The sequence below is a fragment of the Phycodurus eques genome, chromosome 16 (assembly GCF_024500275.1).
Source record: "Phycodurus eques isolate BA_2022a chromosome 16, UOR_Pequ_1.1, whole genome shotgun sequence".
NCBI classification, from domain to species: domain Eukaryota; kingdom Metazoa; phylum Chordata; class Actinopteri; order Syngnathiformes; family Syngnathidae; genus Phycodurus; species Phycodurus eques.
The window spans coordinates 7,263,411-7,289,889 of NC_084540.1; the positions used below are offsets into that span (position 1 = coordinate 7,263,411).

Consider the following 26,479-nt stretch of genomic DNA (forward strand, 5'->3'; position numbering starts at 1 on the left):
GCACTGGGCATTACAGCACAACCTGGTGGAACCACTGGGCATTACATGACATGGTCAAATGAATGCAGTCATGATTTTGATATGATTTGGGCAATTTTGTACCAATCTTTGGCGGGGCGCATTGAAATGCTCAATGGGCCGGATTTGGCCCACGGGCCATAGTTTGCCCACGCCTGGTCAAGGGTATGCTGGAGCCTATCCCAGCTAACTGCGATATTCCATGATGATAAATTACAGGGACTACTCATTGCATCCAGACATGTACATCCTGGGACTCACACAGTAAATGATCCATGTACCGTAATTTCTCGTGTATAATGCACCCCCAAAAAAATTCAAAAGTCATTAGTGCACATTATACATAGGTATAGGGGAAAATGAAAAAAACTTTCACATTATATAAATGCATGCCGCCATCTAGTGGTTATGAAAAAGCTGTACAATTTCATTCCAAAATGCCACCGCCACCAAGTGGTTATAAAAAATGTGTAGCCTACACTTTCACTCCAATATGACAGGGGTACGTATGACTGCATGTACGTACAGTTGTGCTCATAAGTTTATATACCCTGCCAGAATTTGTTTACAAAAGAATTTGTTTCCCTCCACCCCAAATATGACTGATGACTGAACAACATCCATCATTTCTTTATGGTTATGTTTTCTTTAACGATAATGCTTTTCTGAAATGCTTGACCGCTTAATTTGAATATCATTAAAATAAAATTAAGTATGTTTTGCCTGGTCCTTCATGGTTTATTTAAAGAATTGTAGCCAGGCGGCACGGTGGACGACTGGTTAGAGCGTAAGCCTCACAGTTCTGAGGACCCGGGTTCAATCACGGGCCCGCCTGTGTGGAGTTTGCATGTTCTCCCCGTGCCTGCGTGGGTTTTCTCCGGGCACTCCGGTTTCCTCCCACATCCCAAAAACATGCATTAATTGACAACTCTAAATTGCCCGTAGGTGTGAATTTGAGTGCGAATGGTTGTTTGTTTGTATGTGCCCTGCGATTGGCTGGCAACCAGTTCAGGGTGTACCCCGCCTCCTGCCCGATGACAGCTGGGATAGGCTCCAGCACGCCCGCGACCCTAGTGAGGAGAAGCGGCTCAGAAAATGGATGGATGGACGAATTGTACCCATCTTACAAATTCTGCCAGGGTAATCAAACATGAGCACAACTGTGTGTTTTCTAATTTACAAAATAAAAGTAGGGCTGTGAATTTCAAAGTAAGAACAATTAAAAAAAAAAAAAAGGATTAAGTGTTCAAACCAAGTGCTTAACTTCAGAATAATTCTTTGAAAAAAAAACCTAACAAAATACAGATAATACTTCATGTTATGATCATATGGGTAGAAGCAAAATCATGCATTTAAAAATGCATTATACATAGGTAGAAGGGTTTTCCAGAATTTTGAGGTCAACTTTGGGGTGCGTATTATACATGGGTGTAATTACGGTGTATATATTATTTTGGGGGGGGGGGGGGGGGGTCGCCGAATATAGCCAACTGTCCATAACGTTGAAGCACTTTTTTTTTGTACCCATTACTGTACAGTACAAAATTGTTTTGTAGTTTTTTTTCGTGGCCTAAAACACCCAGTACATTACAAAATTATTGTAAATATTATATATCGTATTATAAATATTTCACATTTCATCCAAACTTACCACCCCGATGTGCTTGGTCATGGTGACATTGTTGACGTACAGTACTCACCGCCTGTTGCCAAAGGTGAACGGCTTGACAAAATTTTATTTTATTTTTTTTTAAATATGTTTTTAAAGTGGGCGGCACGGTGGCCGACTGGTTAGAGCGTCAGCCTCACAGTTCTGTTTCCCCCACAGTTCAATCCCCGGCCCCGACTATGTGGAGTTTGCACATTCGTTACAGGTATTAAAGAGGATTAGCGTGGGACAATGCAACGCGGGAAAATGGTCTCGTTATCTTAAATCCAATCATTAATATTTTATTCCACTGGTTTTAAACCACAAAATAATACCAAAATAGGAAATTAACACTCCGAGGCGGTCTAGGTCCCCTTTTGTTCCTGAAGGTGGTGGGGAAAGGAAGGCGGGAGGGGTAAACCACCCCCTTCTGGCTCGCTTCGGCCATAAAAAGGTATGCTCTCTTATCAGCTTTTGTCTCAATCGACCAACTTGTCGACGACTGGCCCAGGCAGGACGCCCACCTCACCACGAGGTGACGAGGACACATCGGACAATCAGATGAGCATCCTGCAAGCCCTCCGAGCTACCCTGTTTGGGGGCCTGAGCTCACCCCAAGGGAACGGAAGCGGGCACAACGCACCCGTTCCGAACAGAGACACCCGGACTCCTGCCGTCCTGCCTGGGAACTTTTTTTTTGGCTCCTTTTTTTCTGGCCAAATCCACCTGTTCCCGGACCGGGCCGGCCGAACACTCGGAGGTTTGATCCGTCTGCCTCAAACGTGTTCAAGGCACGTAAATCCAACATTGCGGTCAACTAAAAGTACAGATTAGTGCATATTTGGGTTTAAATTAACAAGAACAGGAATCCCCAGCTATATGCACTCACTACACGCTCATTCTACCAATCTCACATCACAAGTCAGTTTCCTTCAGTTTCCTTGGTGTGTTTTTCCTTTCGTGTTTTTCCCCCTTTTTATTGTTTTTTTTTTTGTTTTTCCCCCTTTCGTGTTTTCCCCCTGTAGATTCCCCATGTTTGATCATTACATTTTCCATAAAATTCACTACCTGCATTGTTGTGTGTTTGTGTTCGAGAAAGAAAAAAAAAAACTCTGGACGTCGAGAATTCATCAGTTTGTGTTGCAACCTTCAGATTATGACACTCATGGAAAGGTTTCTCGTCGTTTTTCCTAAATTTTATCCACATAAAAAAGCGACGTGGTGCCCCTCTTATTAAATATAAAATAGCTTGATTTCTAACACTGTAATTTAAAATTACGATAAACCGGTAGCGACGCAGGCTTCGCTTCCAGCTCATTCTTTTCTCCTAAATTAATTACATTTTTATTTAATCCATATACGCTACACCTTACTTGCAATAACTGCATCAAGCCTGCGACCCATTGACTTCACCATACTGTTACATTCTTCATTTGAAATGCTCTGCCAGGCCTGTACTGCAACCTCTTTCAGTTCTTGTTTTTTCTGGTAGTTTCTCCCTTCAGGAGGTAAAATGCATGTTATATTGGGTTAAGGTCCGGTGAGTGACTTGGCCCGTCTAAGACCTTGCACTTTTTCCCCTTGATGAAGTCCTTTGTTATGTTTTGGGTCATTGTCTTGTTGCACGATGAAGCTTCTCTCGATTAGTTTGATGCATTTTTCTGTAAACTGCGAGCAAAAAATGGTTTTGCAGACTTCAGAACTCATTCTGCTGCTACATCATGAGTTACATCATCAATAAAGAGGAGTAAGCTTGTTCCAGAAGCAGCCATGAAATCCCAAGCCATGACATTAGCTCCACCATACTTCACAGATGAGCTTGTGAAGTATGTTTCAGATCATCAGCAGATCCTTTCTTTCGCCATACTTCGGCCTTTCCATCACTTTAGTAGAGGTTAATCATGGTCTCATCAGTCCATAAAACGTTGTTCCAAAACGTTGTGGCTCATCTTTGTACTTCTTTGCAAAGTCCAATCTGGCCTTGCGGTTCCTTTTGCCAGGCATGCAAACACCAAAGGCATGAAAAAGGTGACAAAAAAAAAAAAACATTGTAGGGGAGGTCTAGAGGGATCGCCCGGACCCCGCGGAGAATTTGTTTATTATTTTAACATAAATTAAGCAATCTGGAATTTTATTATTTTAACATAAATTAAGCAATCTGGAAGACTCTGAAGAGTACAATAAGGGGGGAAAAAGTTAAAAAAGAAAAACTTATTTACACCATTCAAGCACATGATGTACAAATTTAAATTAAAAAATTTTACACAATCAGGATTTTTGGGGCCGATCAGAGAGTTTACAAAAAACGATCACCGATCCGATCACATGATGGAGCAATGTGTCTATTTAAATGACCTGTTCATTTACTGCAGGGGTGTCCAAACTTTTTGCAAAGAGGGCCAGATTTGGTCAGATGAAAATGTATGGGGGCCGACCATTCGGCCTGACATTCCTCGAACCATTAACATTGTAAATTAACATGTAAATATTTAACTATATCACTTTGCTGTCTGCAGCTAGGTCGATATTGCAAATGAGAATCTGTTTTCAATTGCATTACCAGGATAGTTAAAGGTTAAAATAATAATAAATTAAATACAAATCAACTATTTTATAAAAGTTGACTGAAATTTTTTAGAAACATGTATTTATTGATTTTGTTCTAACAAATCACAACCCAGTGCATTTTGACAAAGAATAGTATAGTGGCTATGCAGCTAGTATAGTGATTATACTATTATTATAATGTATAATATAGTCATCTGATTTGACTATAGTATAGTCATTTCTGTCATCTGATTTGACTATACTATAGTCTGATTTGACTCAACTATAGTATACTCAAATCAGATGACAGAAATTTGACAAAACTGTGGTTTGATCATCACAAAAAATCAATTCACTGAGACTCGTAGCTCGCCTTTGTAGAATTTTCATTTGAATCACGGGCTCTTGTGAAAAAGCGCTGCTGTGCTATCAAAACAGTGGCTTCAGTTTTTCAGCGCATTTGTTCGCCGGTAGCTTGTCGTAGTTAGCATGTTTCGTCTGGTAATTAAATTCTTTGAAAACAGCCACAGCCTCTTGGCAAATTAGGCAGACACGGTTGTTTCGCATGTCAGTGAAGAAATCCACTTGTCTTGGACACTGCGGCCCTCGTTGTCAACTTTTCTCTTTTTAGTTTCAGTTGCCATTTTAGAAATGGGCTAAAAACATACCACAGGGGTAAAAGTTCACAAAGGGGTCACACAACGAGAGTGCGGCCACAGGTCTACTGCCGCCCTCTGGTGAAATATAAAATGGCTTTTTTTTTGTATGTCTGTATTGTTTACTGTGGTAAACTGTGCTGGCGGGCCACATATTGATTTTATGACATGATGCTTCGGGCCCGAGGAAATTTGGACACGAGTCGGATTTGGCCCGCGGGCCGGACTTTGGGCATGGCTGATTTATTGTATATACTTGTGTACTGAATTGCTCAAAAAATTATATTTACAGTAAATAATGTATCTTTGTTCCTCTATTTATGCCAGTGAGGCATAGTGACAGACAGAACAAATGAATGGTCTTCTATTACATGGCAGGAAATAAATACACTAATTAATTTATCCACTTTTTGTGACATTTTTGTTTGTTGGTGTGCCGTGAGATTTTTTAATTGTAAAATATGTTCCTTGGCTCCATAAAGGTTGGAAATCACTGCTCTCGTCAGGTCATGTTTCTAATCAGTCAGGTCAAACCAACATTACAACATGACAGAAATAATGGGTGCTAACTGACTAATTAAATTACTTTATTTTTAATTCAATGACTTCACCCACACCGAAACTTTGAGCATAATTCGACAGAACGGCGGCATGTTTACATACAACCGTTCGTGCTACCACTAGCTTGCTACGCTACATAACGTATTTTTTGCCTGCTTGCGAGCCGTATCGTATTAAAATACGGAAACATACCTCAAGCAAGCCTTAAACGAGCGTCCTCTCCTGAGCACCGGTGACCACCAACACACGTTTTCCCCCATTTTGTTCTTACAAACACACGGTGCGGTCCATTGTTGTCGTCGTCGCCATGGTAACGAGTGTATCCGGTCGCATTTGCGTTGACACGATGAAGCCCAGTGAGCCGGGAAAACAGGTTGCGGTGGTATCGGAATACAAACTTTATTGCAGTAGTCTGACATAGTGCAATCGGGAAAGAGAAAATTGGTCTTTTAGTCTGATCCGAGCATTACGGGTTGTCTGTCTCAGACGTGTTGTCTGTTCCACACCGCCGAGGTTTTTTTTTTTTTTTTTTTTTTTTAATAAATAAACTAGCTTTTAGATTCAAATATACTGTGCACGATGGCGGCGCGTAGTAAATGTCTTTTGCGGAGCCGATCAATCGGCGAATGACGACATTAAAGTCGATCAGCATAAAATGCTAATTATCGGCCGATACCGATAAGGCTGATCAAATCGGTGTAAAGTCTATCTGTAACATAGCAAAATGTGGAAAAAGAAGGGGTGTGACTACTTTCTGGTGGCATTGTAATACACAAGCAACGCCCTATGACACCATAATGAAAAGTCTAGCACTTTTAGCTAAAATCTTCAGAGCTCCAGATCGAGAAAATTTATTGAAGCAAAGGTCCCGAAGATCATCTAGTGTGTATTTATTGTGATATAGATTTAAGTGGCCACCCCAGTCATTGCGTTTACATCTGCTTGTAATCATTATCTCGGTCAAATTCAAAAACCTTTTGGCATTTATTATTGTCAAGGAACACAGAACGACAGACCGTCCCCAAAAAATTTTACTATCATGGAAAGGTTTATTTCCATAATTCCATTCAAAAAGTTAAACTTGCATAGAATATATATTCAGGGCCCACAATTTCAAGTATTTATTTGTTTATTAAATTATATAAAATCGGTGTAAAGTCTAATAAAAATAAAATTTGCCTCACTTCTTTGCTTTTTTGTTCTGGCCTCTAGTTTGAGCCATGCCCATCTCCACCTGCACCTGATGCCTGCCTAAAACTCTGCCACATGAATAGCATGTCCCTCTTTAAGCACTCTCATTCCTCGAAAAGACTAAGATCATTGCCTGTTTCACTTCATTTTTCACTATTACCAATTTCAAAAGCTAATCACAAATGCATCCTCCAAGAAAATATTCAGTGCAATATTTTTCTGTTTTTATTGTCCAGTTCTGAATTTGAAATTAGTTCATTCGGTGTTGTGACATAATCCCTAACATCGCTCTGTCGCTTAATACATTTAACATCTGTAAACTAATTAGATAATTCTAGCGGTGTTTCCTAATTAATACAAGATGTACTAGCGGATCAACTCTTGTCGCCGATCTTATGTGTGCTTCTCGGTTCCGCTAGGACCACAACCAGGGCCAAGACCCGCACCACCTCAACGCGAAAATACAAAAGACCAAAAGACCAGTGCAACAAATACGGCACTGGCGGATCTGATGAGCAAAAATGTTGCTTAAACGTAATAATAGCAATAGAGTATGTCTGCTCCAAAGGTGGGTCGGGTAGCCAAACATTGTACTCAAGTAAGAGTACTGTTACTTGACAAGAATGTGACTCAAGTAAAAGGAAAAAGTAGTCCTCCAAAAAAATTACTTGAAAGAGTAAAACGTACACAGCGAAATAATTACTCAAATACTGAGTAACTTCAGATTTGTTTTAACCACAGCATGAACATCAATAAAAAAAATTACAAAATAAAATGTGAACGTGCAAATTCTGATGTTGCTGTGTGTGTGGAAGCGCGCCGTTGACTTCAGGGAAACGACGACCTTTCCAAAACGGTGGCCACTTTGGCACTACGATCAGCCGGGCTGGCTTAGCTAGTGTTAACACCTATGCCCAATAGAAGACGTTGTGTGAGGTCATGTGACTTTCTTGTGTCATTTGATTGGTGAACTAGACTTAAACGTCACTTGCGCTTAAATTGAATTGGCGCAAACAGCGTCCAATGCAGAAGTTGTAGTCTCGCGCACGAAAATAGTTAAGCAATAATTGATAAATAAAAGTAGCGAGCAACATTTAGATCATTGTAACGGAGTAAAAGTACCATTACTTCTTAACAGCAGATGCGGCGGAAGTGGGGTTTTTTTTTTGGTCTCGTCAACTCCTGTGACTTATCCAAAGCAGGTCCCAAGCGCTAAGGCGGAACCTCAGGCCGATGCGCTCGCATATTAGTCCACCGCGGAGTAATATTCAGAAATTACATCTGTATGTGGATGGTGGATCTGTGGAATGGATCTAGCTGCCAGCATTCAAGGAATACGAAACAGCCTATGACTTCAGCGACGGCGGACCTCCCCCCTTAGGAAAAACTCATTGAATCTTTACAAGTCACCTAAATACCCTATTTAGAGTTCAAAACGGGGAATTTCACAGAAAGGCGACTGATTTGCACGTATGTTTTGCTGAAGAGTTGTTTGCATCTTGTGATATGGCCTGTATATTTCTTCACTCGAAGTCTTCTTTGAATAGTGGCTTGTGATACCTTCACCCCTGCCCTGTGGAGGTTGGCAGGGATGTCATTGACTGTTGTCTTTGGGTGTTTCTTCACAGCTCTCACATTTCACTTATCAACTGCTGTTGAGACCCTTGGCCGACCCGTTCAATGGCCGTTGCTCAGTAAGCCAGTAGTTTCTTTCTTTTTCAGGACATTCCAAATTGTTGTATTGGCTATGCCCTATGTTTGTGCAATAGCTCTGATTGATTTTCCCTCTTCTTTCAGCTTCAAAATACTTTGCCTTTTCTCCCATAGACAGCTCTCTGGTCTTTATGGTTGCTTAAAAGTATATGCAGTTTTCACAGGTGAAACCCAAAGCCAAAAACAAACACTAATCTAATGTTTAAGCAATCAATCTAAAATGCAACACCTGAGCAACTAGAAACACCCAGTCAAATGTTCCAATACTTTTGCTCACGTGAAAAGTGGGTGGCTTCAAACAAAAGGTGCTTTGCCCTGAGTTGTTTAACACGTCTAGATGTAAATACCATGAAATAAAACCTGAAATTCTAAACTTTTGTCTCATTCATCTTTTGATCTGAAACCCAAATGTCTTCAGTTTACAACAAAAACAAAAGAACTGACCTTGCCGTTCCAATACCTTTGAAGAGGAGTGTATATAGTGTGCGTGTATGTGTGCATGTGTGTGTGCACGTGTTGCGTGCAAGCTAGCTCAGCCGATTGAGCACAAACACCATCTGAGGAAGTCTTCGAATAAGGAAGACGCTTTAACCTTCATAACATCCAAAATATTGGGCCGCTTGTTCTAATATTCATATCCTTTTTATATTATCTGAGGTCGAAGTGGGCATAGGTAGAGATGTCCATATACATTTTGGTGACGATTGCTTGCTGTTTTGTGACATTAAGCTATGTGAAGTTTTTCTCTATAGTGAGCATACAGAGGATTGCCAAAAGGTCTCCAATGAAATCGAACGTGTGATTTCACCACGACACCTTAATGACCTGACAAGTCTCCAGGAGACGTCTCTGCAACCAGTGGAGACTCGAGTCGCCATCAAGTTGCCAACTAGTCTCAAGTAACCCGATTTCTCATTTAGACACTACCTCATCTGCCAGGTGTAAAAGACAAACTAGAATAGCTTGAAAAAACAGCATCCTGGCTATTTCCAATTCCAACCCAAATGATCATCCAAACCCGATAAAAGGACATCAAAGATTACTTCCATAATAGTAAATTTGATGGCATGGGACCTTTAAGCAAGAATGCCTTACTTTTCTTGTGTATTCATAATTACTCTTTATCCAATTACTCGATGGAACTTTTAGTAGAATACCCAAAAACTAAAATATTTGCTATAGCTGGAGCCCTTCTGGTGAGTATAATTGACAAACTATGGTACAATGTCCAAATTACATCTTCACTCTTGAACCCCCCCCCCCCCAAAAAAAAACAACTATCTTGATGTTGTTTCATTATCGTAAATTATTGTTAATAAGGTTTAAAAAAAACGTATATATAATAAATACTCAAACCTAAAAAAAAGGAGTAGGTTAATTCAGATCCCGCAACCATTAATGAACTGCAGCCTGTCATTACAACAACGTTTTTTGAAAACCCCAGTAGGCCTCCTTCCGCCCTTATTTCCGGTGGGTCAAGCCTTGTTTTGTTTATTCTAAACTCAGTGTTGCAGGCATTACTGATGCATTTGAGGCTTACCTCAAAATACTTTGTATCGAGGTATTGGAGATAACCGTTCAAGGCATTCTTACTTAACTCACAAGAAAATGCACATTCCGTGCGCAACCTTGTTTAGCATTGGCTCTACAACACCAACAACCGAACCTGACCGTTAGCATTAGCTTGTCTCTATAATTCTTCACAACAGTCGCGTCCATATTCCTGACCGGCCGCAGTATCTTACAAATATAATTACATGGTACGGACGTGCTTTTTGTAATGCAGGTTGTCTCCGTTTCGTAACCAAAACCAACGCGAGCTTAAACCACTTAATATTTTAGCAAGTAGGCAAACTAGGCCACAAGCCACTCGGTGCCTTAGCAGATCGCTAACGAAGATGCCCATACAAACTACAAGGTAAACTTTGGTTGGCGTGAGACTCAATAACGACAAAGATAGTCCATCATTCCGGAGAAACAGATCTATTTGTACCATGACATGAATAGTTGGTCTGATTCGTTAGCTAATATTTTAGACAGTGGGGTTTCTTACGTCGTGTGGATCCTTTTTCCAGAACAATTGCGAGCAATGGCCGAAAGACTCTGTCGATGTCACATAATTCACTCCATTTCTGTCAGGAAAATCTCCATGTGAGCTGCCGGTGTTAGTCCTTGCATACATCGTTGTTGTAAGGTTCTTTGTATTTTGTAAATTTGGACCAGAGCCGCTTTGTCAGGATCTTCCCCGGTGAAGAAAAATATTTCTTCTTTGAAATAAGCGCTTTGGTGGTGGACAAGTGGAAGAATACGGTTCACTACTGCCTTCTGTTGGACTGGAGGGTAATAAGACGGAAAACGTAATATATTTAGAATGCTGTCCAGATGTATTTGAATTTGACTGTCCATCCACCCATCCATTTTATGGACCGCTTATTCTCACTAGGGTCGATTTACAAATTGTAAGTAGATTTGAATAAAATGGTCGCTGTTGGTGCAGTGGTAAATTCTCCTGACTTCGGTGCAGGAAGCGTGGGTTCAGTTCCCACTCAGTGACGGTGAGAATGTGAGTCTGAATGGTTGTCTGTTTTGTCTCTATGTGTGCTCTGCACTGACTGGCGACCGGTTCAGGGCGTTTCGCCCTAAGTAAACTGGGATAGGCTACAGCGCCCCGCGAACCTTAATAGGATAAGTGGTGTAGAATGGAATGGTTAAAAATGTTTTCCTCCCAGGTATGTTTTTTGTCAAAATACAAACTCATTATTTTGACTAGTTTGTCCTCATTAATCATATAGGGTTTATATATATATATATATATATATATATATATATATATATATATATATATATATATATATATATATATATATATATATATATATATATATATATATATATATATATATATATATATATATATATATATATATATATATATATATATATATATATAGGCAGCACGGTGGGCGACTAGTTAGAGCATCTGCCTCACAGTTCTGAGGACCGGGGCTCAATCCCCAGCCCCGCCTGCGTGGGTTTTCTCCGGGCACTCCGGTTTCCTCCCACATCCCAAAAACATGCATGGTAGGTTAATTGAAGACCCTAAATTGCCCGGAGGTGTGAATGTGAGTGCGAATGGTTGTTTGTGTCTATGTGCCCTGCGATTGGCTGGCAACCACTTCAGGGTGTACCCCGCCTCCTGCCCAATGATAGCTGGGATAGGCTCCAGCGCTCCCGCGACCCGCGTGAGGATAAGCGACTCAGAAAATGGATGGATTTATATATATATATATATATATATATATATATATATATATATATATATCCATCCATTTTCTGAACCCCTTATCCTCACTAGAGTATCAGGCGTGCTGGAGCCTATGCCTGCTGACTCTGGCCGAAAGGCAGGGTACACCCTGAGCTGGTTGCCATCCAATCGCAGGGCACATCTAAACAAACAACCATTAGCACTCACATTCACACCTACGGGCAATTTAGAGTTTTCAATTAACCTACTATGTATGTTTTTGGGATGTGGGAGGAGTCCCGAGGGAAAACCCACGCAGGGACAGGGAGAACATGCAAACTCCACACAGGCGACGCCGGATTTGAACCCGGGTCCTCAGAACTGTGAGGCAGACGCACTACCACCTGCTGCTGCCTTCTTTTACACATTTTTATATATTATAATCAATCAATAATTGATCTATTTTTTGACTTCAGCATCCACACCATTGCTCTAATCCACCGTGATTAGACATTTGACTCAAATTCACCAATCAAACGACACAAGAAAGTCACATGTCCGCACACAAAGTCTTCTAATGAGGCTTTGGGGGCCAATCAAAGCGAGTCGTGACAGCCACGCCCAACAAAGTGTTTACATTCCAGACTACGAAAAACAACAGTTTAGTGCTTTGCAATGTAGTTTTGCCACAGCCCAAACTTGGTTATTTCAGTCCACTTCTAACTCGAGAAAACACCTTGCATTAAGTTACAGATGTTTATTTTTGTTGTTGTTTTGGCTGTGCATATGGCAACATTAGCTCTATTTTATGGTCATAAGTCATTGTAAAACATCCATCTTCTGGGTAAGATGCGTTCTCGCTCTCATACACACTTCATCAATAAGTCTGGTCATTAAACAGCTTCTTCATTCAGTCATTGTAGTGGATAAAGCAAATGTTTCTGTAAAGCCCCATGCCCGTGTTTTTTTTCCACATAGAAATTGAAATGGTGGCAGGCGTGTGTGGAGTTGATCATGAGTTTGAATGTCATCAGGTACTTCTGAACACAGCCACATGCCAGCTATAAGAGAGAGTGCATGCTTGTGCAACCAGATTTATTTTTATTTAAACTTTATTAAACAGGTAAAATACCAGTTAAAACATAAGATGTCTTTTGCAATGGTGACCTGACCAAGAAGGCAGCAAATTAAACGTCAAGTCCAAGTCAATCACGTTTGTTTATTTCTGTTATTTTCACCCTCCCTCGCAAAAAGGTACAAAAAGTTGAGTTGTACAAATTGTAGGTCACATCAAAGGTGCAGTGTGTAGTGTTGAACTGCTAGCTAGATTTTAATGTAGCCTCACTTCACTACATTGCCCCTCCTCTCTGGATGAATGCACGCACCTCGTGAGCGTGCACCCGCAAGTCAGCAGCTGGCTTTCCCGTGGTCACCTTGTAGAAGCAAAATTGCCATTCTCGGCATGTGTTCTTCACCAATAAGTAAAAACTAAACAGAAAATTGTCATACTGTATACAGGTGGGAAACTCGTGGCATTAGAGAAAGTTATTGGCATGACCGTTAAATTTAATTTATTATTAACCCCATTCAGCAACAGCTGCTTTGATAAAAGCTATAAATATCAAGACTCCACATTGTAGTATCGAGGCAATGTCCGGTGAATGTATATCCTTGCTGTTCAGTTCCCAAGAGGAGAACACGGCTATTGGTGACCCCGGCCGACGACAATCCCTGGCCGAGTATATTTCTGGAAGTTACACTATGCATTGTATAGTAGTCACATGATTTGAACACACGCATTTGCACACGAACACGTTCTTCGACTATAAATCTCAGGTGAAAGCCAATTGTCTCAAATACCATGGTTCTTGCTAAAATTGTACTAAAACGTTCAAATTGTCATATGTGAAAAAAAATGCTGAGCTGTTGCAAAAGCATTTATTGTTACCAAACCCATTTTTACAGTAATTTGATACATAGCTGAACTATTATCCTTGACTTCGGCTTTCAAAATGAGTTATCCATCAATTTGTCATGTATGCATAGGTAAGATAAGCCAATTAAAAAAAACATTTCTAGTCCTAAATGCTATTGGAGGGAAATTCTAACTACAATGTGGCTTGTGAGAAAAAATGTTTAACACCCTGCATGTAAATGTATGTGTACAAGTATGAAAACAAAAAAATGGTGCCTATTGTATTCATTGATTTTTGCTGATGCCCTGCGATTGCCTGGCGGCCCATACAGGGTGTACCCCGCCTCTCGCCTGAAGATAGCTGGGATAGGCTTCAGCACGCCCGCGACCCTAGTGAGGATAAGCGGTACAGAAAATGGATGGAGGGATGATTTTTGTTGAGATGGTATGAGGGAATTTTTTAAATACTCTAAATAGCTTTTACATGTGGACATCAGAAATAATAGATGCAATATTTGGAATGAAACCCAATATCGCAAACACAAAATCTAATCAAAATAATGTCCTGCTTTACAGAAATGAGCTGACAGGCTGAGTATAGAGTAATGACATCCATCCATCCATTATCTGAGCCGTTTATCCCCACAAGGGTCAGGGGAACACTGGAGCTTATCCCATCTATCATCGGGTAGGAGGCGGGGTACACCCTGAACTGGTTGCCGGCCAATCGCAGGGCGCATATAAACAACCAGTCGCAGTCACATTCACACCTACGGGAAAATTTAAGTCTTCAATCAACCTACCGTGCATGTTTTTGGGATGTGGGAGGACACCGGAGTGCCCGGAGAAAACGCACACAGGCATGGGGAGAACATGCAAACTCCACACAGGCAGGGCCGGGAATTGAACCCCGGTCCTCAGAACTGTGAGGCAGACTCTCAAACCAGTCGTCCACCATTCCACCGAGTAATGACATATTGTGATGAATACATTTCTGCGATGTGACTCCAGCTTCATGTTTTGACGTCTACCACAAGACATCTGGGGAAGCTCCTCCTCTTCAGCTCCTGGTCAACAAAATGGTGTCTGCCATCACTGCAGACACATGACAAACCTCATGGCCACCATCTTGAACGAGAGAGTTTTAGGCAGAGCCAGATGACTGTGAAATGACATCCGGACAGCTGATGATCTCTGTGACCCTGGAGAGAACAACAGACAATTCCACCAAGGCCACCTATCACCAATATGTAATGTGGAAAATCCCCAAGGACATTATATATGATTCCGACAAAGCAGACAATGAGGAACCAAATTTAATATTTTCAAATAATTGCTCCAGTAGAAATGTGCATGTTATATTACTTAACAAATATTTGTAGATCGATTTGCACCTTATTTTTTAAATTTACTTTCAGGAATGTCTGCATATTTACCTCTACTATTTTGCTATTGTTCAATTGTTATAAAGAACTGAAAATGAATGGCTCCTTCACAATTGCCACTCAAAAGTCAGTTACATTTCGTATCTCCTTCCAGTTCATAAATATCAATGCCCTCTATAATGCTTATTCATGGATTGTATATTTAAAACAAGAAATATAAAACTAAAAAGTATTTAAAAACATTTTAATTGCAAGATGTATGCATGGTTCAATTACATCCTTATATGAGGTTTGTCCGGTATTCCAGCACTTGGCTTGTGTCAATCCAATCTTGATCGGGCAGTGTCCTTCAGAAGAATCTCACATCTAGAAAATGTAATTCATGCCATAAAGATACATTAAAAAAAATAAAATTAAATGTCATTAATTACAGCCATTAAAGATTCAAATGGCAACTGTACACAGTCACTGCAAGAAATTAATGACTTTATTTACAATTATTATAGCAGCTTACACGCATCTTCAAACAACCCAGACCAAAAAGAAATTGAAACTTTTATTAAGGATCTAAATATTCCTCAATTAAATTATACAAATTAAAGACAGCCTCGATGTTCCTTTAACCATCACAGAATTACAGAACGCATAAAAAAAATATGCAATCGGGACGAGCGCCTGGCCCGGACAGAATCCCGTCGAATTCATTAAACATTTCTGGCCAATACTACCACTTCCATTTCTCAGAACAATCAAGGAGATAAACGACAAAGGTAAAATTAGTAGCCATATGAACACAGCTTCAATTAAGTTATTACTAAAGTCAGGTAACGACCCCTCTCTCCCGGTTTATTATCGGCCCTTATCACTGATTAATGTAGATATCGAGATCATCTCGAAAGCCCTCGCAGCGAGACTTGAAAAGGTACTCTCGTCGATAATCCACTATGACCAGAAAGGCTTCAGTAAAGGTAGAAATGCCACAAATAATACCAGACATCTGTTAAATTGAATAAGCATGTCACAGCGTAGAAATCTAAACACAATCATCATGTCACTTGATGCAGAGAAAGCTTAAAGTTAAAGTGAACTGGGCTTTCCTGTTTGCATTACTTCGCAAATTTGGCTTTGGAGATTTATTTATACATTTGACAGCAACATTAAACAATTTGCCGAAAGCGGCAGTCACCACAAATAGGATTACTTCACAAAGTTTTACATTACTAAGAGGAACCAGACAAGGATGTCCACTCTCACCATTGCTATTTGCAATATTCATCGAACCTCTTGCTGCCGCTATACGTCAGAATGCTAATATTAAAAGGTATCTGCTCACTATTATTAATCAGTTTATTTGAAAGGGGACAATGCAATTTCATAAAACACCTGAAGTACACATGGTTAAAAAAGACAGAATTAGCCAGAAGGCTAGTTTTCATCTGTAGTCCCCTGGCCATGATGTAAAAAAGCAGTAAAATACATCTACAAGACAATATAATACAGGATACATAATCAAAGACTTACTATACTATTAAGAGAGAATAAAACCACAAATAATTTGACATAACGAAAAAAAAAATCCTAACATACTTGTCTTATAGTGTTGGCAGCTATATGTGTTAACTAGCCACATTTTCAGTTTTTTTTTGTGAAGGCCTTTTATGTTGTAAGCAGTTTAACCTCCTCAGGTACTGAGTTCCACTCACCAGCACTCCTCACTGACCAGGCTGACTTACTGAAAGTGCTCCTGCGCAGAGGAATGAGACAGCCACCACTGACAGAGCCTCGAGTGACACGCTGTTTCTTTGGCTGATGAACTCAGCCAGAGGAGCTGGAGCCAAATCATGCAGTACTTTATAAATCAAATTTAAATCTGCAAATATGTGAAGACTGTCCCAGTTTAAAATACTGTATTTTTTTAAATTGCACAGTGATGATAGTGCCTTGGTTTTTTTATCCATCATTTTAATGAATTGTTTGTACAAAACTTCCAATGTTTTTTTTGCATTCTGACCAGCCTGGGACCAACTGGTTATGCAATAGTTAAAGTGACTAAGAATCATTGAATGTAAGTAAATTTTTGCGGCTTCAGTTGACATTTCATTTCGAATTGCACGAAAATTTGCGAGGTTTAATTTGATATTTTTACACAATTTGTCAATATGGGCTTTAAAGGAAATGTAGCCATTTCAGTGGAATGCTTGGATCTGAAACCAAACTGCATGGCGTGGAGAGAGGGGGCAGCTGCTGTTTAAATAATGGACAATCTGCTCTTGACACCCATTTTTCTGCAACTTTGGAAATGGCTGGAAGAATGCTTATAGGTCAGTAGTTATTCAGAGAAGTTGAGTCACCGGATTTAAAGACAGGGGTAACAATAGCAGATTTCCAGGCCTTTGGAAAGTGACCAGATGAAATTGAAAGATTAATGATTGAGGCAATAGGAGTAGCAAGAGTTGAACCTAGATCTTTGAGCATGTTCGTGTCCATTCCAAAAACATCCTTTGCCTTAGATGGTTTGAGTGAATGAATTAAATCGATAACTTTGGTCTCAGTAATATTTGTAATAGTAAAGAACTGCGTTGCAGACAATGCAGGGTATTCCTTCCCTTGTTTTACTGCAAACTTAGCAGAGATTTCTGACACAGATTCAATGAAGTAGTTGTTAAAAGCATCACCCATCACTTGAGGTTCCGTCAGGATGTTTCCATTTAATTTAATTTGCATTCGGTTTTTTTTGTTATTTTGTGTATCACCCAATAGTTTAATATAATTCCAGGTTATTTTTTAATTTCCCTTCGCACTATTCAAAGCAGTAATGAAAAAGTCAGCTTTACATTTTCTTATTTCTTTCACTACCCTATTTCTCAGTGAAATAAAGTGGTGTCTATTGTATCCTGATTTGACCGACAACTTCAAGGAATGATCGCGTTCATCAGTTTCAGAATAAATGTGTTCAACCAAGGAGGGCCATTCTTTCTAGCTTTTAGTTTAATTATCCATGTAAATTGTATAATAATCTTTTCTATTTTGTTGGCAAATTTAGAACAATCCTCATCTAAATTTTTGCCAGCGAGTAATACATCCCAGTTTACTTCTTGGACAGAATCTTGGAAATTTTGTTGTTCATGTTTTGGTATCCTATAGGATTCAGTGGTGGCCAAGGGTTTGAAGCGCTTTTTATTTAATTTTCTTGTTACCATTATAAGATTGTGATCAGACAATCCTGTGAGCATATTGTATGGCTTCAAGATCCTTTCTGGCCTATTAGTTAGTCCAAGAAATTCTAATCCATTCTCATCTGTAACATGTATTTCATTACAATTAAAAGTGTCCTTGGCATAAATCATAACACCTCCCTTAGAACCCTGTCTGTCTTTTCTAAACATTTTATAACCAGGTACAGTTAGTATTGCTGAGGGCGAAGATTCATGGAGCCATGTCTCAGATAGGCAGAGGAAGTCAATATGAGTCCGTGAAAAGGTGATTGACCTGATCACTTTTCGTTAAAATGCTTCGTATATTTAAGTGTGCACAAAGAATGCCTTTTGGTTTACGTGTTGAGTCCCATATTAATTTAGAGTTATTAACGGTTTGGAACACCCTGCATTTCCGGTGCTTTAGTTTTGCGGGGTTTGGCAGCCCCCCGTTTCTTTTATTGACAATGTTTGCATATAGCTTACGCTGCCAGCTTCCGCATCAGCCGGCAGAGGCGGGAGCCCCAGCTGGCAGCCCCAGCCGGCAGAGGCGAGAGGCCCAGCCGGCAGAGGCGAGAAGCGCAGCCGGCAGAGGCGAGAGGCCCAGCCGGAAGAGGCGAGAGGCCCAGCACGCAGAGGCCCAGCCGGCAGTGGCCCAGCCGGCATTGGCGGAGGCCCAGCCGGCAGAGGTTAGGGGAGGCCACCTCATCCACACGCAGCATCAGCACTTGGGCACCCCAAGTTTATGTCCTCTCTCCACTGCTCTTCTCTCTCTACACGAACGCTGCACTTCAATGCACCCGGCTGTCAAACTCCTGAAGTTTGCAGATGACACCACTGTCATCGGCCTCATCAAAGACGAGTCTGCATATCGACAGGAAGTGGAGTGGCTGGAGCTGTGTGCGGCCAACACAACCTGGAGCTGAACACGCTCAAGACTGTAGAGATGATCGTGGACTTCAGGAGGCATCCCTCGCCACAGTTGCCCCTCACGCTGTCCAGCTGCCTTGTGTCAACTATTGAGACCTTCAAGTTCCTGGGAAATACAGTCTCTCAGGACCTGAAGTGGGCGATCAACATCAACTCCGTCCTCAAAAAGGCCCAGCAGAGGATGTAGTTCCTGGGGCTTCTGAGGAAGCACAGCCTGCCACAGGAGCTGCTGAGGCGGTTCTACACAGCAGTCATCAAATCAGTCCTGTGTTCTTCCATCACAGTCTGGTTTGGTGCTGCTACAAAAAAGGACAAACTCAGACTGCAACGGACAATCAAAACTGCTGAAAAGATTGTCGGTACCCCCCTACACACCCTTGAGGACTTGCACGCTGCCAGAACTCAGATAAGAGCATGCCAAATCCTCTCGGACCACATCCTGGTTACCAGGTCTTCCAGCTCCTTCCCTCAGGTAGGCGCTACCGATCAATGCAAACGAAAACTAAAAGACATTACAACAGCTTCTTCCCTCTTGCGATCAACTTCTTAAACAGCTAACCTACAGTTCCATTGCAACATGCTGCCTTTTTGTCTCTTTAGTTTGTTGTAACATTTCTGTCAGGCCAATTATACATTACTCGTGCAATCACTGTATCAGTCTCACCACGCTGAACTATTTGCATATCTGTTGTTGACCAATACTGGCCAGTCATGCCAGAGTAGCATCTGCACCACTTGCACACTGACTGAGGAGTATCTGCAACATTTGCACAATCAACATTGTCCCAGATTATTTTACTACAAGTCACTTTAAACTGCATACACTCCTTGAAGTCTTGGCGCCCTTTGAACAATGGTCATTGCACCGGACTATTGCTATATTAGTCATTCAAACTGCTCTGAGTACGAGAGGACTCTTTTTGCACAATTGTCAAAAGAAAATAATTGTACCGGCATTACCAGATAACTAGCAACCCTTTATTGCTCAGTGGCCTAAATAAAGATGATTCGGATTCTGATGATTCTTGGCTAGAATTGGAACAAATAGACTGCAACAACATCAAACTCCCAAAACTCCCATTTTTTTCCCAGAGGTCGGTGCTGCGGGTCTGGGTGAGGCGGCCCTCTTCGTCGGTGGTTGTCCGGCCTGATGGGCCCGACCTGCAAGAGCCATGCCTCTTAATCACTCACACCACTCACTGTATAGATTTTTCTCACTAATCACATCTGGGCACATATACATATCAAAGGGTTATTGGGGGACTGGTATGGGGTCAAGAAGGTGTGGGTGTCAGACCACGTTTCAGCACATCTGTGCTGTTTCGCCGTCCGTGCACCCTGCCCCCCTGCCTGCACCCCTGGATTTTAAGTGCATCACACACACTCATCCCCACGTTTTAGTGCACCTCATACACCCCCCTCTGGGGGACGGTGGGTCGTGGGGGGTGGGTTTGGCTTTTGGGCAGCAGTGCAACAGGGGGGGAGGTGGGTTCCCACTTAGCTGCATGGCGGTGTCCCCCCTGGGCTGGATGACTGCTCCCTTCTCATGCCCTGCGGCTGCTCCCTGGGTCCCCCCCCTGGGTTTATCATATTTTGACACATGTACATGAAATCAAGATTACTACAAATAGACCTGACATCATTGAGAAATTTAAAGAAATGTATTTACTCAGTAATGTCATGAAGCATGGATGTTTGTAATTACATTACACTATTTGTATGGTTTCTTGAGACAGCCATAAGGTGGAAGTAAAACTCACCTTGGCCTCTGCTGAGGTGAGTTTGCAACACCTGAGTAGAACATCAGGCCTTAGCTGTTTTAATCTATAGCAGGCCACTTGTGACAGACAACATGTAATTCCATTTTATTTTTATTGGTTTATTTCTAAAGGACAAGAACAGTGCAAAATTGACAGTTGCAGAGGCACCATGGGTTATACTGTACCTTTTGCTCACCATGGCACTCTGAATTTGTGAGATATACCGTAATAATTCCAGCTCCGCAGGTGATCTGAGAAAACAATGCAGAGGCAAGTAGTGTGGGCATACTGATCAACAACAGAGTGACGAAGCCGCAAAGAGTTTAGGTAAAGAACAAGTAAGCCGAGGACAAATAAATATTTCTGGTCAGTTAACGTGTTTGCTGGCTTGTTTTTATAAAACACCAAAGCAGCTTTTGTGACGTGGTACATTTTTACACTTCTGCTACCTTGCTTGATAGCAAAAATGTATGTTCACTTATCACTTAACTTGATCAGATAATTTCTTTCCCCCTTTGTATTCATCATAAGCATGTATTTTAGAGCAAAGGGCAAAGTTAGAGAAATTTATTCTTTATATCTCAGTCCGATTGTGAATGAGTTATGTTTTAGGGACGAAAAAAGCTTTTTTGGTGAGAGACAGGACAAGGGTGAAGCAAGACATTGTGGACATGCCAGTTCACATGCAGGACAAATCGATCTTAATACTCACCATTGACCGATCAAAGAGTCTTGTAACAATTGTTGAAACAGCAAGAAGTGGTGCTCTCAGGTAACTTTTTTTCAAAAGGCGAGCTTGCTGGATCTTTGCATAACTAAAAAACAAACACAAAAGGTAATCACAGAAGGTAAAAAATAACCTCTATATATCATATAATATAAATGAATATGTATCAGGAAAAATACATCCAAACAAGCCCAAAATTATCTGACATTGAAAATGTCAGATAATTTGTCAATCACGTTGCTGGTCTCTGCGGAGCTAAGCTAGCCACTTTTATTGTCAGTGAAAAACAGTTAAAAATGCCATACTGCGCCGCTTTTGGATGAAATTTCCAATCAGGACGGAATGCAAAAAAGGAGGTAAGCATTCATAGCTTTGCCAAAGAGAGAAAGTTGAGGAAACGGTGGGAGGATGAGGTCGGAAGAGTTGACATGTCGAGAGATTCGCGGCTGTGTTCTCATCACTTCAAGGCCTCTTTATACTCCCGCGGTCACCAACGCCCACATTGCATCACGTGACTGATTGCCCCGCGCGGCCCCTCTGCGTAGCTTGACGCGCACGCGGCAAAAATAGTTGCTGCGCATCGAACGCCGCGGAGATAATCTCTTGTGATTGGTCCGTTTTAGTCACATGCTGTGATGATGTACTCAGGTGCCCCTTGGTTCTACATACCATCTCCGCCGGCACCTTCTCGGTCGATTTTGCAGCATAATTAAACGTATCATCTGGTCATCTGGGTCCATTTGTTCTCGCAGACACTGTTCCACGGTCGCCATTGTTGTTGCTTTGTTCCTTGTTACTGAAAGGAATGTAAAAATGGCTACCGGAAATGGCCCAAAAAAATGCATAGGAAATTCCAACTTGTGGTGTCGTAGCCAATACCAGCCGTAGCAACTTGGAGGTTAACTGCAGTACATTTTCAAAACTGCGCACGTGGGTTGCGCTCAAGTATAAAGGCCTCTTTATCCTCCCGCGGCCGACGACGGCCGCATTGCATCACGTGACCGACAAATTGCCCCACGCAGCACCTCTGTGTAGCTTGCCGCGCACCCGACAAAAATAGTTGCTGCGCGTCAAACGCCGCAGAGATCATCTCTCGTGATTGGTCCGTTTTGGTCACATGCTGTGATGACATACCACCGTGCCCCTTGGTTCTACATACCATCTACGTCGCTGCCTTCTCGATCGATTTTGCAGCATAATTAAATGTATCATCTGGTCATTTAGGTCCATTTGTTTTGTCGTGCTCCCCATTGTTGTTGCTTTGTTCCTTGTTACTGAAAGGAAAGGAAAAACAGCTACCGGAAATGGCAAAGAAAATGCAGAGGAAACGCCACCCTTTGGTGTCCTATCCAATACCAGCCGTAGCGACACCCCCGACTTGGAGGAGAACTGCAGCACACTTTTGAAACAGCGCGCGTGGGTTGCGCTCGAGCATAAAGGCAAACTACGCGTGGGACAGCCGCAGTGACGTCAGCGCGGTCGCCGTCCGCGTGAGTATAAAGAAGCCTAAGGAGACAGAGCGGCCGGATGTTTACAGGCAGAACTGACACATTCAATATAAAGGACACACTGACGTGTCACTGCCAATGGCCAACACGCTCTTTCATAAATTCATAGCAAATGGAGTGTGCTTTGCCTCTCTGAACACTGCACCCTCGGAAATCAGTGAGACTGTCACATTGAATTTTCACTGCGGTCAAGCCAGCCGCCCCTAATTTTGTTAATTGTTAGATATATTTTAGTAGTTATCATTTATTTGCTTAGCTTGCATTAGTATTTTGCATTAGTAGCTTGCATTAGTATTTTGCATTAGTAGCTTGCATTAGTATTATGGACAATATTTAGATAGAAAGATGTCTCGCCTTCAAGAAGATGACTCAGCAACATTTGATGGAAGGGCGCCTTGACCAAGGACGTGATCGGATGTGGTCGGGGACGGGACAGGTGTCGTCTGGTCCTATGTTTTGTGTTGTGTCTTAATGCTTAGAATATTATGTCTTGTAGAACCCTCCTATTTTCAAATAAATGTAGGAGCGACGGGGGAGATTGTTTAGAGCGTGTTGAGAGGCTGTAACCTGAACAATCTCCCATGCGCCCTCCTCATGAGTAAAATGACCAACGTCTTCATTCCTTTTGTGTTTATTCATAATAATGTTTGGTGAGATAAATCCAACATTAATACTAGGCATTACGGTAATAGGTCCCCAACTCACGGCGAAGCCACCTTCAAAATAAAAGCTTACCAATAATACGGACGTCAGTGCTCTTCGGTTAAGGAATGCAACCAGCAAAGTTAATTTGAATCTTGAGATACAATACATACATACATACATTAAAAAAAATACTTTATTTGATATCTTAGGAAAAATAAATGGTAAATGGACTGCACTTATATAGCGCTTTATCTACATCATCACAATGGCCAAAGCGCTTTACAAAGACTCATATTCACACACACATTCATAAACCAATGGGCGACTGCTGCCATGCAAGGCGCTGCCATGTCCACTGGAAGCAAATTAGGGTTCAGTGTCTTGCCCAAGGAAACTTCGACATGCGGAAAGTCGTAGCAGGGATTCGAACCTGTTCTGCCGACTGAGCCAAAGCCACCCCAACATAATCCCAATGGTATCGCAAGACAAGTTCAGATCTGTGTGACAGACCACCAAGGACTCCGCGAAAAGAGGTTTGATGAAGATCTGATATTGTATTTCAAAATAAAAATCTCTGAAAACTGCATATGTTGCTTTCATTGGCCCTGACCGAAAACAATCTGTTAAATCTTTTTAATGAGATATCGCAACACCGGTCCAGTTCTGGGGGACACTACACCCCCCCCTCCCAGGTATCCAGCAAAAGAGGTCCCATCAAAATCTGATGTGGCATTTCAAAATAAAAGTCCACTGAAATTGCTATATTTCACTGTCATGATCATGGATTTCAAAAATTCTTTTAAAAAAAAAATCCTAGTTATCACAACACCAGACCAATTCTGGGGGACACTACACCACCCCAAGACTCCAACAAAAGAGGTCCCATCAAAATGTGATGTGGCATTTCAAAATAAAAGACTATTGAAATTGGTGTATTCCACTGCCATGATCACGAATTTCAAAAATTCTTTTAAAAAAAAATCCTAGTTATCACAACACCAAACCAGTTCTGGGGGACATACACTACACCCCCCAGGTCTGCAACAAAAGAGGTCCCATCAAAATCTGATGTGGCATTTCAAAATAAAAGACTCTTGAATTTGGTGTATTTCACTGCCATGATCACGGATTTCAAAAATTCTTCAAAAAAAAAATCCTAGTTATTCCTTGGGCAAGACACTGATTTGCTCCCAATGGGCATGGCAGCGCCTTGCATGGCAGCAGTCGCCCATTGGTTTATGAATGTGTTTGTGAATATGAGTCTTTGTAAAGCGCTTTGGCCACTGTGATGATGTAGATAAAGCGCTATATAAGTGCAGTCCATTGCCATTTATTTTTCCTAAGATATAAAATAAAGTAATTTTTTTAATGTATGTATGTAATGTATCACAAGATTCAAATTAACTTTGCTGGTTGCATCCCTTAACCGAAGAGCACTGACGTCTGTATTATTGGGAAGCTTTTATTTTGAAGGTGGTTTTCGCCGCGAGTTGGCGACCTATTACCGTAATGCCTAGTATGAACAAAATTAGGGCCGGCTGGCTTGACTGCTACTTTACGAGTGGAGGCTGGCTTGACCGCAGTGAATTTTCGAACGTACCATTCAAGTCATTCCGACATAGCAGCTCTGGCTTGTCACAATGCTAGCTACTGTATTGTTAGCAAGCAATGCTATTTGGCTGAACTAGTTCGTGCCGCACAGGACCGCGGCTATATAACACTAATGCTATCGGTTTGAAGTTATAATTTGGGGGAATGCACACAATTAAAAATACAAGTATTTGATACTTACCCGTCAAGCAGAAATGAAGCCACGTCGCTCCTGTGTCCATTAAGTTCCTCAGGGAGTCTGAGTTGACTCCAGCCACCTCTCGAATAGTAGGTTCAATGTGTATCCTTGTTTGGTTTATTTCATCATATTCAATCTGTTTATAATTTCTAGTCTCTTCGCTCTGCTTGTGTTTCCTTGTATTTAGTGATGGGCAAATGATACCAAGGCTTTGGAGCTTGTGTCACTCTTCCTGAAGCGGAGTGATTCGAAATGCTGTGTCGGAGCTTGTATCAAAACACCAGTGTCACGTGACCGATGACGTCATCGCTGTTTCGCTTCGCGCTTCATTCCTTTAAAACGTTTCAAAGCTTTTCATTGGCTCATGGCATTTCAACGCATTCTGAGCCAATGACAGGTTTAACAGATTTGAGTGCTGACATGCTAACCAGTCAGCCACAGAGTTTTAACATATATAACAAAAAGGTTTATTTTTGTTCCTAATTGCTTACTTCAGCTTTAATGGTGGAAAAAGTTTTCAATTGTTTTACAGAGCTGTGAAAAATTATTGGTCCCATCTCAAATGCTTATATTTTTCCATAGTTTCCCCACTTTAATGTTTAAGACCTTCAAACAAATGTAAATATGAGACAAATATCACCCAAGTGAATTTAAAAACCTTTTTTTAAATGGTGATTTCATTTACATTATATATTCAGTTACCTGACCCTGTGTGAAAAAGTAATGGCCCCCTAAACCTAAGAACTGGTTGGGCCATCCTCAGCAGCAACAGCTTAAATTAAGCATTTTCTAAAACTAGCAATGAGTCTTTCACATCTCTGTGGAGATATTTTGGCCCACTCTTCCTTGCAGAATTGTTTGAATTCAGCAAAAATGGAGGGCTTTCGAGCATGAACAGCCTTTTTAAGGTCATGCCACAGCATTTTTTTTTCAGGATGGGGACACATGGTCCGGTCCTGTTGCTTTGTTAATCTTCTGTTGTTTGAAGATGCGTCTCACATCCTGTTCATGGATGGTTAATGCAGAAGTCAGAGGTGTGGTTGTGGTC

At 41.3% G+C, this 26,479-nt stretch overlaps 1 protein-coding gene across 3 annotated transcripts in view; it reads right to left on the reverse strand.

Annotated features, from left to right (window-relative positions):
- The window catches only part of LOC133414344 (zinc finger protein 646-like), a 115,196-nt gene extending 104,584 nt beyond the window's left edge, over positions 1 to 10,612 (reverse strand). For all 3 annotated transcript variants that reach the window (XM_061699625.1, XM_061699626.1, XM_061699624.1), the window contains exon 1: positions 10,388 to 10,612. In XM_061699625.1, coding sequence (XP_061555609.1) covers positions 10,388 to 10,516 — 129 coding nt within the window. In that variant the 5' untranslated portion in view covers positions 10,517 to 10,612. The remainder of the gene's footprint in view (positions 1 to 10,387) is intronic.
- Between the last annotated feature and the right edge of the window lie 15,867 nt (positions 10,613 to 26,479).